We start from the raw sequence: 14,432 nt of genomic DNA, 5'->3' as shown, positions 1-14,432 counted from the left end.
TCCCACTTTTTTTTTAGTGTTGGAGCAAAATAAAATCCAATAAATTTCAGAAAATTATTTTGTTTAGTGCTCACTGAATAATAATAAAAAAAAACCCTCAAAGATTTGTATTAATTTTCCTAGCTTGATGGGTACCAAAAACATACTGAACCGTGACTTTGAATCCAGGATACGTACCAAACCTTCATTTTTGCGTAATGTTACACCCCCAGAAATACAGAAGGAGAATTCACTCATTGCCTGGAAGCTGTATCTGGACATTCCCATTTGACAGGGATCCAAAACCAAAGGCCAAGGCAACCTGTCACTGCCTACAGCAGGAAAAAGCGACGGCTCCATCTTTGTCTCCTGACATCAGTTTCATTTAGCCACCTTAGGGAGGTATTAAACACGCAGCTGACGCAAGACAACCCAAAGATTCACAGCTGCTGGTGGCTTTGTGCTGAGAGGAATAGACAGCTTTACGGTGTGAGGAAATAAAGAGCTTCATCCATAACTACAACAAAATCCTTCAAACTGTCATCGATGGTGGCGCGGGCAAAAGACGAGATTAGGAAGGAGGTTATGTAAACTATTGATCAGGGTCACTTTGGTAGATTCTGTTGTCTTTGCTTAAAAAGAGATAATGTCAAAAGTTTGATATTAAACTACTTCATCCAACCGTTAGCCATCATGAATGACAGAAATGTGTTTTAATGAGCCTTAAGAATCTGAAATTCTTCCAGGGTATATAAGCTTATGAGCAAAAATTATTTTTATTTTAGGAAGGACATCCAAGTCAAACTGTTTGGATGGGAGGTTAATTAACTCATCCAGCCCTTTCTTATTTTGTGCCTTATTTACTTGAACTGATTTTGAAATATGGACAGTTTCATTCAGTCGTTTCATTAGTGACTAATCAAGTTTTTATTTTCTGATTTATAGTTTAATCAGAACATCCTATATCTGTCCTGATTCACTAGATCTGTTTACAGGTTTTAGTCAGAATTCACACTGGACTCTTCACACCTGCAGACCTGGAGCTTCAGCATTATTTTCACTCCAAAGATGTATTTCTCACTGCAGTGACCTTTTCTGAAAAGCCTTTTGTTTTGGTCAGTGTAGCTTTTTCTGAACATTTCTGACTGGCGTATTCTGTATCTCAATCTCCACAGCTCACAATGTCTGTTGAGCTCTCACTGTGCTGGAATATTTTTTTGCAGATTTTGCAAACAGAGTCTGAGATCGTAGCAGCGACATTTAAAAACATGCATATAATCTCTCCTAACACTAACAGTATTTAGCTCCGCCCATCTCATCAACTCTGACCAGCGTCCCTCTCCCTTAAATAAAAAGCATCTCCACAGCATGATGCTGCTACCGTCATGTTTCTCCCTAGTGATTATGGGTTCAGGGTATTGTGCAATATTAAATGCAAGAGTTAATTATCACTAAGCTTCATCTGCTGTACTAAGATTTACTACATTGAACGAAGGTGTAACCTTAAAGTCAGAATTAGCTGGTGACACTAAAAATGTTGAAATCACTTTTGAGCTGTAAAGCATTTAGATTCACAACGCAATTATGCTAAAAGACAAAACATGACACTATATACAGTAACTTTCTCACCTAATCTGGTATAACCCAGTAAAACTACTGACAGGAAAACACATTTCCAATTTTGTTCTGCTGGTCAGCAGCCAGATTACCACAAGGTTCAGCGTTTTACCACAGTCATGAATTTTTAACTAATCTATGTATTTCACTCTCTATGAAGAGTGAATAAGGAAATAATGTAAATTACTGGTAGAGCCCCTGAAAAAATAAAGTGCCTTTTAAAGATTATTAAACTTGCCCCAATTAGATCATCTCTCAGGAATACGGAAAACAAATCCTCTGCGAGTGTGAAATCCATCACATCAACAGTTAAAATGAAACACTTTGATTGCGTAAAGTCTTACAGATTGTGATTGTTTGAATGTGTCCTAGATGTTACAAAATATAATTTGCCTAATAAAATATATATTTGATATGGTTTTGTTTATTTGGTTCCATTTTGAATGTCCAACGGCAGTTTTTTTAGTGGTTTTTTTTTTTAGATGTTTATTTTTAAAGTGAGAAGGTTTCTACATCACCGACCAGATCAATTGCTGTTCATATGTAAAACAGATTTTTCTACTTGGGAAATATTTTACTAGAGGGTACAATGGAGCAATTAAAAAAACAGTCAACAGACATTGTATGCATCTGATTTTGTCTTATTAAAACATTAATTGAAAGAAGTGCATTCAAAACGATGAGCTCATTCTGTGAACAAGTAGTTGTCAACAAGTGGCTCCTAATTTAGGATGAAGGCAGCCAATGCTATTTCGAATTTAAGAAATTTAAAACTTTTTTCCTATTGTGTGATAAATATGTTTATTGTAATGTGATATTATTCACATTAAATGTGAGCTATACATTGTAATAAAATTATTGTATTTTGTCCAAACATGAAGGGTACGTTGTTAGAATATTATTGGAGCATTGCACAAGTTTAAAGGTTGAATATCATTTATTCTCTTTCTCATACATGCCCTTTCAATTGGCCGACATGTAAAATGAGTTTTCCTCTATTCACCATAGTTGCCTCTAATGGCCTGATTAGTCAGACGATAAGATAGGGATTCAGGTGGTATTCTCTGGGCCTGCGTGTAGATGTGACACTCTGTGCGCTCTCGTTCACCTGGCTGCTTTGTCCAGTCTCCATTGACGCATTAGCGAGAGAACGCTGGCTAATATCAATATTTATATCTTTTTTTTTTTTTTTTTTTACCTCAGAAGAGGTAAAAACAAACAAACAAAAGATCTGTGCAGTTGCATCGTAGCAGCAGATGTTTTCCTCTTCTCCCGTGCACATGCACAACACTGGTGTCGTTTCAACTTGTCGCCAGAGGGGGCAGACCTCTGGAAAAACTCTGGAACTTGTGCAATGCTCCTTTAAGGTTTACCCATTATAGGGATGTAGCTCTATTTTCCTTTTTTGTGGGTGGCAGCTGTACACTTTTGTACTTTTGGTTAATATTTTGGTGGTAAATATAATTTTTAGGAGCATTTTTATGTAGGTTCTAGTAAAGCGGGTAAATCTGCAGAGATCAAAAGGAAATTGATTGGTTCAGCCTTTAAACTTATGAGTTCATGCTTGGGTGGGAAAAAGGCAACACGGTGGACAGGAATAACACACTTGGGATCTGCTTTAGACTCACACAAAGCTGTGGCCCCTTTTCTCCTGCAGGCTAATGTTTCTAACAGAAACCATCCATGACCTATAACCCGTTCCTCTAACTCACTGCATCACAGAGTTTTGACCTGGTTTTCGATTCATGAGTTTATCACAAACTAATTAAAGAACAAAGAAGAGGATTTCTACAGTTTGCACAAAAACATAGCACAAAAGGGTTGTTTTGCTGTTGTCCCCTTTAAGGGTCCTCATTATGAAGCACAACATGTAGCAGGAGGGAGTTAGGCCTCCCAGTTCCCCAGCAACCCCACTGCTTGCCCCCTTCACTGAGAGACGGCCCTGCTGCGTTCCTCAATTCCCAAGAAGGAGAGCACGTACTCGGGTTCTCGTCAAGTCCATTCTTGGCAAGAATAGAGAAAAATACGGACTTGGAGAGAACGGGAGCATGCAGAAAGTATCTCTGTGTGTTGGAACACCACACGCACAGCTCGTCTGGACCTGCATTTCACCTCCCGGTATTTGTAATCATGAAATCATTGTATTAATAATGTATTCATTGTTGAATATGAGAGGTAATATTTTGTGTTAAAGATATTACAATTTAAGTTCTTTAGTTGTTTTTTTTTAACATACAAAACTATTTATATGCTACACCATATTTTATTGAAAACATTATTAAAACAATAATATTTTTAATATCTAAAAAAAAAGCCTAAAATATATTTTTTAAAAATACAGAATTAAGTATAATGTTCTCGCCTCAAACGATCTAAAAACGTACTTTTGAAGAACAACAGCAGCAGAAAAGGCAGAAAATACTTCCGTTTGGGCAGTCCTGAATCAAGCTGCGGCCGCGGTGCATTCTGGGAAAACGCTCAGTCTGAAGAACGCACAGGTCCGCTTTGGTTCACGCTCGATAAAGACGGCAGGCGAGAACAACATCCGGGGATTTGGACCATTCTCGGTCAGGTGTTCTTGCCAGAACGCTCAGGTACGCCTATTCAGAAACGCCAGACATGTTGTTTGTGTCTGACGGCCAGCAGAAAGGAAAGTGATCCGTTAACATTGCACTGTAGTCCAAAGCTTTTGGCTTGATTTTCTATTGTGGATCCAGTCTAAAGGAATCCAGTTACCTGACCTTACCCTAAGAGAAGTGTTTGGTATAGTTACGAAAATTGGAGGTAATGAAGTTGGTGTTAATATTTTAATTTTATTAGTAATTTTTTTTTACACAAATGGCGTTTCTTCAAATGTAAACCATTTATATCTCATTGAAAAAATTATTCATAAAATCTTTAGAATTTGTGAGAGCAAAAAAGTGCTGGTAATTTTCTCTCTTTTGTGCGTAAATTTTTACCTGACTCCGCCAGATAGATTTGCTCCGCATATCCATCTGGAAACCTTCCGTTGAAGTAACTTTGGGAAGGGGCGAAAAATACTGGTTAGCTGATTGGCCTATGTTGGTGATAGACAGGCCAAATGAACCAATCAGATTCGTCGTTGCTCTGTTACGAGCGACGACGAAAACACAACCACAAGCCAAGCTACTCTTGCTGCTGCAGGTAAAGGCTCGTTAGCTCAGCAGAGAAATACTCTGTAATTCCGATAAAACTTGCTCGATAGCCACGCTAACGCTAGTTTCATCGGATGAAGCCGCCATGTTGTTTAGACTGAACTGACGCGCTTCCCGTTGCGTCACACCTCAACCCGCCTCAAAGCCAACGCTGATTGGACGTTCGTTTGGTGAACGGCTCCAAATTTTCTTTAACGGAGAGTAGCCAGACTGATCTGCGAGTGAAACCTTGAAAGCTCGCGAGATCAGGATGGTCTCACGAGGCTACGTAAATTTAATCTGCTGGTTTAATTCCATGTTCTTGAATCTATGCATAATAATGATTTTATTATAATTATTATTGTTCCCTCTGCTATCTTTGGTTTTCTTCTATATTAAGAAAAGCTTTATACACTTTCTGTGAATGCTGCGTATGCAGTTCTGTACTGGTACCTGACGTAGTGCACAGTGGTTAAATAAAGTTTTTTTGGGGGAAAAAAACAAACATGTGAAGGTTCACTCCGTCAAGTACAGATATTTGATAGATTTTTTTTCTTCGTTTATCTCCTAACCAAACTTGCGTCAAATCCGCTAAAACGAAGCATCAAACAAGTCATGGCTTACAGACGTTTTGAAGGAAAGGAGCATGCCGCTTGCTACTGGAGGTACAGGATCGCTCCATCGGAGCTCCTGATCCAAAAGGTTCTGGACTTCCTACAAAAGCATGTGAGTACAAGCAGCTACAAGTTCATGTTTATGCTCTAAAGTTCTTGTAATGAACTAATGCAGGACGTATTTTGTTTTAGTTAACTTCCAAAAAAAAAAAAAAAAAAAAAAAAAAAGGCTACGTTACAGCAATGCAACATAAAGCTTTAAATATTTTCTCAGCGGGGTGGCCCCTTCCAGCTGGCTGTGGATGTGGGCTGTGGCTCAGGACAAGGAACGCTGCTGCTGTCCAAACACTTTGCTTCGGTTGTGGGGACAGACGTGAGTCCTGCTCAGCTGGAAGTGGCTTTACAGCAAGCCAAAGAGCCAGGAATCACCTACAGGTAGGTCTGAGCCAAATAAGTCGGGCTATAGGATCATCCTATCTGTGTTTCCTCATTTTGTCTCCTGTGAAAAGTCTACAGTAGCTTCAAAAAGCCACAACTGAACCTTTCCACAAAATGGCCACTACCGCTCAGAGCTTCAGTGTATTTTGTAGTTTTTCTGTGATGGACCGGCATAAAGGTTTGTTGTGCACAACAGATTACTTGGTTCTGAAAAGTCCTCTACAGTAATATTCTCTAGGAATAAGTACAGCTGTTTTGTGAAGATCTCAGTTAGGGCTGGACGATAATTCAATAACAATAGATGGATCAATAGGCATATATCGATGATAGAAAAAAGGGTCAATAAAAAGTTCAATGGAATAGCAGTTTTCCTTCCTTTTGCATTCTAGTTATGTAGGATAGTATTACAGTCATTACATCTTAACCAATCACAACGCAGACACAGAAACCAAGCTCCGCCCCCTTCAGAGTTCAGAGAGTACCTGTTCTTTTTTCTTTTTTAAACTTGTAGTTTTGGTAAAAAGTTGGTTGAATAAAGGGTTGAGTTTGGATTCAGTGTTTGTGTGTCTGTATCTAAAAATCGGTCGCTAAGCAAAAGCATAAAATGTTGATAATTATTGATATTGATCAATATGATTTCGGTTTTATCAATATGCTTATTTTCTATATCGTCCAGCCCTACTCTCAGTGTTTTTTTTATAGAGAGCATTAATGAACAAACAGCATCATAAACACCAAGGACCACAGCAGACAGGTCAGGGATAAGGTTTTGAGATCTTCTTAGCAGATTTAGGTGAAACAATATCCCAAGCTTTGAAAATGTTATAGTTTACTGTTCAAAATCCCCATTTGAAATAACCTTTAGTCGTAAACGCTCAGCAAATCTGGCAAAGATGAAAGCCTGTTGACATAATAATAAGTTCAGTTTGAAGTTTGCTGCAAGCCAAGTAGGAGATATGTGGAAGAAAGTGCTCTGGTCAGATGAGACTGAAATAAACCTCTACATGCTAAATACTAGGCTGGGTTGAAGCATAATACTGCACAGAACCGCACCATGTTGGGAAAACCGTGATAACACTGGTGGTTGTTGTGATAAATTAACAAATGGTTAAAATGTGCTCCTGTCTTTCTGCTTTGAGTTCACAGCGAACACAGGGCCCAGAAATTGTCTACCCAGCTGCTGGAAAAAATGAAAATGCATCACTTCCTTCTCAGGTTCTATTGAAAAAGTTCCGTCTGGTCATAGTTTGCTGTTTTGGCCTTGAAATAACTTAATTGAACTGTAGTTTCTTAATGACATGAGCACCTTACCACCTCTGTACCTGCCAATACTTTTTATACTCCATTAAACAACTGTCACTGTAAAGTTACTTAAATAATTAGCTAACTCCTAACGCATTCCAAGCATTTATTTTATATGCATATTGCATACAATGTTTTATAATAATAATCTTTATTTGTCATTGCAGCATGCATGTTAAAAAAATGTGTCCTCTGCACTTAACCCATCCTTTTCAGTGAGAACTGAGCCGTCACCACAATGGCAGTTTGCAGGATTCAATCCAGGGACCTCTCCTTGATGCAAGCTCCCTGCACCACTTCCCAGATTGCAGCAATGATATATTTGCTAAATATTGGGGATAGTTGGGATGCCTTTCTTCAGCCGGGGCAGGGAAACTGGTCAGAGTTGATTTGAAGTATTTGAGGTTAAATGTAGAAGAATCCTGGAAGAACATCTTTGAAGCTACAAACGTAGGAGAAAGACCCCACACTTAGAGCCAGAACTACAATGGAGGTTTAGATCAAAGTAGGGCTGTGCATAAAAATCGATATAAAGATTAATATCGATATTTTTAAAAACGATTTAATATCGATATTCTGGCTTTCAATATCGATATACCTCCCAACCTCTAGGGGGCGTTTTTTTTTTTTTTTTTTTTTTTTTCCCCCAGTGTCCTGTCTAGCAATATGGCAATAGGAATTGATGTCTCAATGCCAGATAGAGCTCGACAGATTTTGCTTTTACAAGTGGAGCAAACGGCTTTCGCCATAGTGCTCCACTTGATTTATGCTTGTAAATAGCTTTATTATGATTCCTGCAAGGAGAATTTCAAATTATATGGACATGACAATGGGAGAGTAAAGGAAGAACAAAAAGTGAAAGAAAAGAAAAAAAAGAGTAGAGGTGAAAGAAAGAGGAGATAAAAGGGAGAGAATGATAAAACCTTCTTTGTCTGCTCCATCACCTGGAAAGAGACACAAAAAGAACAGCACAACCAACAGACATAAAGCAACAGATACACTCAAATAACACCTAGATGCCATTGCTAAATCATATGTATTATTATGTAAGCTGACATGTGTAATGTGATATTTGAAAAAAGAAAGTGAAAGAACATAAATAAATAAATAAATAAATTACAAGATTACTGTATATAAGTGAACACTTAATACCTGGGACCCAGCACCTGTGGGAGATGTGAAAGTGCACTAGTTTAGGTGAACATTATCCAGAAATAGCTTGATAGTGGTTGTGGAGAACCGAAGACCCTAGGGGGCGTTATTACAGCGCAACCATTACAGTTCACAGCGAAGGAGAGCGAGTGAGACGAATTTGTGGAACGGCCGACAGGATTTTAGAAGCTCCTTTGACCCTAAAATCAGATGTTTGGGCACATTTTTGGTTTCTGTGACACGTTAAATGCATTGAAGCAAATGCACTTTATTTTCCTGTTAATATGTCTGTGATCAATAAATAGAACATAAACATAATATTTGGCTGATTTTGGTGATTGAATCACTGAGCATTAATTCAAAGTAATAAATATCGATATTGGAATCAAATCAAGCTGAGCTATGTATCGAGAATCGTATCGTATCGGCTCATCCTAGATGATACCCAGCCCTAGATCAAAGCACATTCATGTTAGATTTAAGAAATCTACTAGAAAATCTGTTACAAAACTTTAAAAAGTTTGCTCACAGACTTTCTCCGTCCAATCCCACTTATTTACCAATGTAAAAATGGCTAAAATCTTTAGATGTGTGAACCAGGTACAGACATACCTAAAAGACGTGCAGCTGCAATCAATATTGACTCAAGGGGGCTGAATACAACACACCATGCTGTTTAGATTATTGTCAAAGTATTTTGAAAACCATTTAATTATTTATTTTTTTGCTTTACATTCAAAAATTACTTTCAATCAATATATCACACAACATCCTCCTAAAACATTCAAGTTTCTGGCTGTTGTGTGACAAAATGTGGATAGGTTCAAGGGGTGTGAATACGTTTGCAAGGCAGATTTTTTTTTAAACATTTGAAAAGCTAACAATCTTTTATTTAATTAACTGTTGGTTTTAATAAAAAACATTACATATAATGTCAGGTTCCTTGTTAGCCCCACTGAGCTGTACTCCTGCAGATCTAAGCAGGAACAATGCATATGAGCCTCGCAGCATGCTGGCGTTCATAAGTCAGGGGTCACGCTGTTCGTGTCTAATCCGTGTGCTGTCAGAGGGGCTGCATCCACCTCCTGCATGCATAAAAGGAAAAGTCATTCATTTTTTCCCCTCCCTGATTTATCCTCAGAGAATGTGCGGCCGAGGACCTGCCCTTCGCTGACAGCTCAGCGGACCTGGTGACGGCCATGACCGCGTTCCACTGGTTTGACAGGCCACGCTTTCTGCAGGAGGCCCACCGGGTCCTGAAGCCCCAGGGCTGCCTGGCTCTGCTCAGCTACACGATTGACATGGAGCTCAGCTACCCGGGCTGCTGCGAACACACACTCAACCAAGTTTGCAAGGAGGTAAAGTCAAAATGTCTAAGCAGAAGCACAAACCTACATGGACACATTACAGGATGTGTACAAGCCAACTCACAAACGCACAATATTAATCAATTATGCGGTCATGGAAATGTATATTTCTATGCTATATATATATATATATATATTTTTAGATTAAGCCTTGATTTTATCAGGAAGACCTGTTTTTGACAGGGATCTGGTAGAAATGGATTTCTGCCGGTGCCTGTTAAAGCTACTATTTTGAAAGTTTAGGCTCATTTTCATCGGATATAAACTTGGTCCTAAGATCTCTAGAAGCCATAGCTAACAGCATCAACAGGATTTTTTCCAGCCTGTGAGCAGTGAGGGATCAGAACTACAGAAATAAAATGAATTGATTGATTAGATTAGGATGAGAGCAACATCACATCACTGTGAGAGCATTCACTGTAGAACAAGACTGTACTGTCATTTAAAAAAAACAAACAACAAAATTATTAGATTTCCCATTTTAAACTCACTAGCATCTTCTATTAGTGACTGCCAAATTGAACAAGACTAAAACAAGTATGACTATTCTGGAGAATGCAGATCTTTACCCACAGGACAAATCTTCAGAAAATAAACTATGTATTTATAACAATTATGGACTACTAAATAAAACAATCAAAACAACAACATGGCAGTACTCCATCAGCCTACATGTTACCTGTTGAAAGTCTTGCTCTCTCTTGCTCTATTGCAGTCTAAGTGCACTACTGACACGTCTTGACAAGCAGAAAAGACAGTTTCCCTTTAAACAGTTTATATGTTTTAAACACATAACTCATTCTGAGCGTAGTAACGTTGAGGCTTACACTCTCAGGAACGGAGTCATCAGGCCAGTCTTGTAGTGTTTGCTATGGTGCATTCACAGGCCTGAAAAAGATTGGATTAATTAGTTTTCGTTACTTTTAATGGCTTTTACTTTTAGTTTATTCATTGATTTATCAATCAATCAATCAACACATGCAAGCTCTTTATGAATAAATTATCTTGCATACGCTGCACTGATCTGCATGAGGACCTAATTATGTTCAAAACTGACCGTTGCTTTTGGCCGTTTTTGTGAGAACAAAACTTTTCTTTCTACCATAATCTTGGATTGGGTGAAGTCATGTCGGTTAAAAAATATATAAGATTGTATTTTTCAGGAACATCCATCAGGAACATTTCAGGAACATTTCCCAACCAGTAATACCTGATTGTTGGGAAATGTCATTAACAAAATATAAGGTATAACTACTAATGGTTACAATATAATTGATTATAATGTAAAGAAAAATAAATTTTTCTTCAACCCACTCCTTTTGAATATGTGCTTGCTGTTGTATTCACTCATTGTTAATGCTCTCATAGCTTCAAATACAATTCATTGATTTTTATTGAGTTTTTAAAGGGTTATGCAGTAAAATAACATAATTATTTTCCCTCCAGCTATTCAGCTAATTCCCATGAGCCTCTCCTGTGGAAATGTGTAGTACAGGGTCTAACAAACACATTAAGATAATAAACAAATCCTACAATTCTGTGTAAGCCATTTAAAATGCATGGGATTGAAATATGGGATTTTATAAACATAGTTTTTTTAATATCTTGTCAAACTGAAATTTACTTCTAATCCACTCTTAAGTTTACATTTATTGTCAAGGATGGCATAAAATGTTACAACATTTTGGTAAATGACACAAATAATTATTGTTTATTTGTGTTTTTTTTTTAAAGCCACAATGATTAAATTGAAAGAAAATATTCATTGAATTATTTCTAATTTGGATCTAGTAGAACAACTTAATTTTTTCCAAAATTGCATGAGAAAGCAATCTATATTAACAACACTGCGTGACGATGATAATGATGATAGTGAACATACTGGACCTCTTAAACTTGAATGTAAAATGGTTAAAGGTGCTACATTACCATCCAGTGGGCATTTGAGGTCAAAACATCCTGTTTAAGCTGTTGCATTTATTTTAACAATAGGTTTTGACCATGAAGGTACAATTTAGGGAAACAAGTCAAAGCCAGAAAAAAAAAAAGCATTCTGTTTTACAAAAACATGGCATGTTGTCAGGATCAATATCTATTTTTCAAAAACTAAATTATAACGGTTTGGACAGTGATAGTGACACTTTTTTGTTGTTGTTGCTTTAGTTTTATGCAGCCTTGCAGCCTTACAGGAGTCCCCACCTGGGTAAAAGCTCCATCAAGCTTTATAAGGAGGCGTATGACTCTCTCCCCTATCCCAACAAGGACTGGTGAGTGGTCAGCTTTTCTTTGGCCGGTAATCTGGATCATGAGATTCATGGATATTAAAAGTTGTTTCTGCATTGGCCGTGATGTCAAAGAACAAAGACAGAACCTGTTATTCTTTTTATAAATTTGGGTACAGTATACAGACGATGTAGTTCCTTGTATTCCAGGCAGGAGTGTTTTTGGGATAGAAGGATTATGCCGCTGTCCAGCTACATGGGATTGGTGCAGTCTTTCTCCAGTTATCAGGCTCTGCTGAGAAAAGATCCGGATGAGGCAAACCGACTCTCCCAAGATATCTGTGAGAGGTGAGCGCCACGTTTTACGACGCATACGCACGTCTTTCTGCACATGAAACAGTGGCTGGAGGTTTCAAACTACCACTAATGTCTTTATAATTTGCTCTCATGTGGCCCCTTTTAAGTTGTATTGATGAATAGTTAACCTGCAAAAAAACACAAGTAAAATATATATATATATATATATATATATATATATATATATATATATATATATATATATATATATATATATATATATATATATATATATATATATATATATATATACACACACACATATTTTACACGCACGGCGGCTTGCAAAAGTATTCATATCCCTTGAACTTTTTCACATTTTGTAACATTACAACCATGAACATAAATATATTTTATTGGCATTTTATGTGAAAGACCAATGGTATGATTTCCTTTTTTACGCACATCTTTCTGCTTTCTGCACATGAAACAGTGGCTGGAGGTTTCAAACCACCACTACTGTCTTTATACTTTGCTCTCATGTGGCCCCCTTTTAAAGTTGTATTGATGAATAGTTAACCAGCAAAAAAACACAATTAAAATGTGTGTATATATATATATATATATATATATATATATATATATATATATATATATATATATATATATATATATATATATATATATATATATATATATAGTGGCTTGCAAAAGTATTCATATCCCTTGAACTTTTCCACATTTTGTAACATTACAACCATGAACATAAATATATTTTATTGGCATTTTATGTGAAACACCAATGGTATGTATTTTTGAAGTAGAAATAAAATTATACATCATTTCCTTTTTTTTCCTTTTACAAATAAACTGAAAAGGGCATTGTGCTAAAGTATTCATCCCACTGAGTCAGTACTTATTGGAACCACCTTTTGCTACAGTTAGAGCTGTGAGTCTTTTAAGGTACGTCTCTACCAGCTTTCCATGTCTAGTGACTGAAAGTTTTGGCCATTCTTCTTTGCAGCACAGCCCAAGCTTAGTCAGATTTGCCACTGATGCTCAATTGGGTTTAGGTCTGGACTTTGACTGGGCCGTTTCAGCACATGAATATGTTTTGTTTTAAACCACTCCATTGTAGCCCAGTTAGGGTCGTGGTCCTGCTGGAAGGTGATCCAGACCCAGTCTCAAGATGTTTACAGACTCCAACAGGTTTTCTTCCAAGATCATTCTGTATTTAATGCCATCCATCTTCCCATCCACTCTGACCATCTTCCCTGTCCCTGCTGAAGAGAAACAACCCCAGAGCACGATGCTGCCACCACCATATTTGACAGTGGTGACGGTGTGTTCAGGGTCATGTGCAGTGTTAGTTCTCTGCCACATTTTTGCATTTTGGCCAAAAATATCAATTTTGGTCTCGTCTGACCAAATCTCCGTCTTTCATATGTTTGCTGTGTCCCTGACATGGCTTCTGGCTAACTGCAAACGGGACTTCTTTTGGTTTTCTTTTAACAATGGCTTTCTTCTTGTCTCTCTTCCATAAAGACTAATAGTTGTCCTGTGGAAAGATTATCCCACCTGAGCTCTGGAGCAGCTCCTCCAGAGTCACCATGGGCCTCTTGGCTGCATCTCTGATCAGTGCTCTCCTTGTTCAGCCTGTAAGTTTAGGTGGACGGCCTTGTCCTGGTAGGTTTACAGTACCGTACTGTTCCCATTTCCAGATGATGGATTGAACAGAACTCTGTGAGAAGAGCCTTTTATAGCCTAAACCTGCTTTAAACTTCTTCACAACTTTATCCCTGGCCTGTCTGGTGTGTTGCTTGGACTTCATGATGCTGTTTGCTCCCCAATATTCGCTTTACCAACCTCCAAAGCCTTCACAAAGCAGCTGTATTTGTACTAATATTAGATTAGACACAGGTGGACTCTATTCAGTCATTAGCAATCATCAGGCAAATTCTAAAGGCCTTTGGTTGCACTCAGAGAAAAAGAGGCCGAATACTTTTGCACACCGCACTTTTAATTTTTTCATGTGTAAAAAATGTTTTAAATCACATATAATTTATTTCTACTCCTCAATTGTATACCACTTTGAGTTTGTGGTTGTAATGTGACAATATATGGAAAAGTTCAAGGGGTATGAATCTATCTATCTATCTATCTATCTATCTATCTATCTATCTATCTATCTATCTATCTATCTATCTATCTATCTATCTATCTATCTATCTATCTATCTATCTATCTATCTATCTATCTATCTATCTATCTATCTATCTATCTATCTAT

At 37.5% G+C, this 14,432-nt stretch overlaps 1 protein-coding gene across 2 annotated transcripts in view; it reads left to right on the top strand.

Annotated features, from left to right (window-relative positions):
- Positions 1-4,071: 4,071 nt before the first annotated feature.
- Positions 4,072-14,432, top strand: part of zgc:162780 (class I SAM-dependent methyltransferase) — a 12,038-nt gene continuing 1,677 nt past the window's right edge. The window contains exons 1-6 of one of the 2 annotated variants that reach the window (XM_036139595.1): positions 4,072-4,189; positions 5,350-5,477; positions 5,640-5,800; positions 9,399-9,615; positions 11,788-11,891; positions 12,057-12,194. In XM_036139595.1, coding sequence (XP_035995488.1) covers positions 5,367-5,477; positions 5,640-5,800; positions 9,399-9,615; positions 11,788-11,891; positions 12,057-12,194 — 731 coding nt within the window. In that variant the 5' untranslated portion in view covers positions 4,072-4,189; positions 5,350-5,366. Of the gene's footprint in view, positions 4,191-5,349; positions 5,478-5,639; positions 5,801-9,398; positions 9,616-11,787; positions 11,892-12,056; positions 12,195-14,432 lie in introns of both variants that reach the window. The other variant, XM_021323400.2, reaches the window with a different exon arrangement.

This window comes from Fundulus heteroclitus, chromosome 7 (assembly GCF_011125445.2).
Source record: "Fundulus heteroclitus isolate FHET01 chromosome 7, MU-UCD_Fhet_4.1, whole genome shotgun sequence".
Lineage (NCBI taxonomy): Eukaryota > Metazoa > Chordata > Actinopteri > Cyprinodontiformes > Fundulidae > Fundulus > Fundulus heteroclitus.
This window is presented reverse-complemented; position numbering and strand designations above follow the sequence as displayed.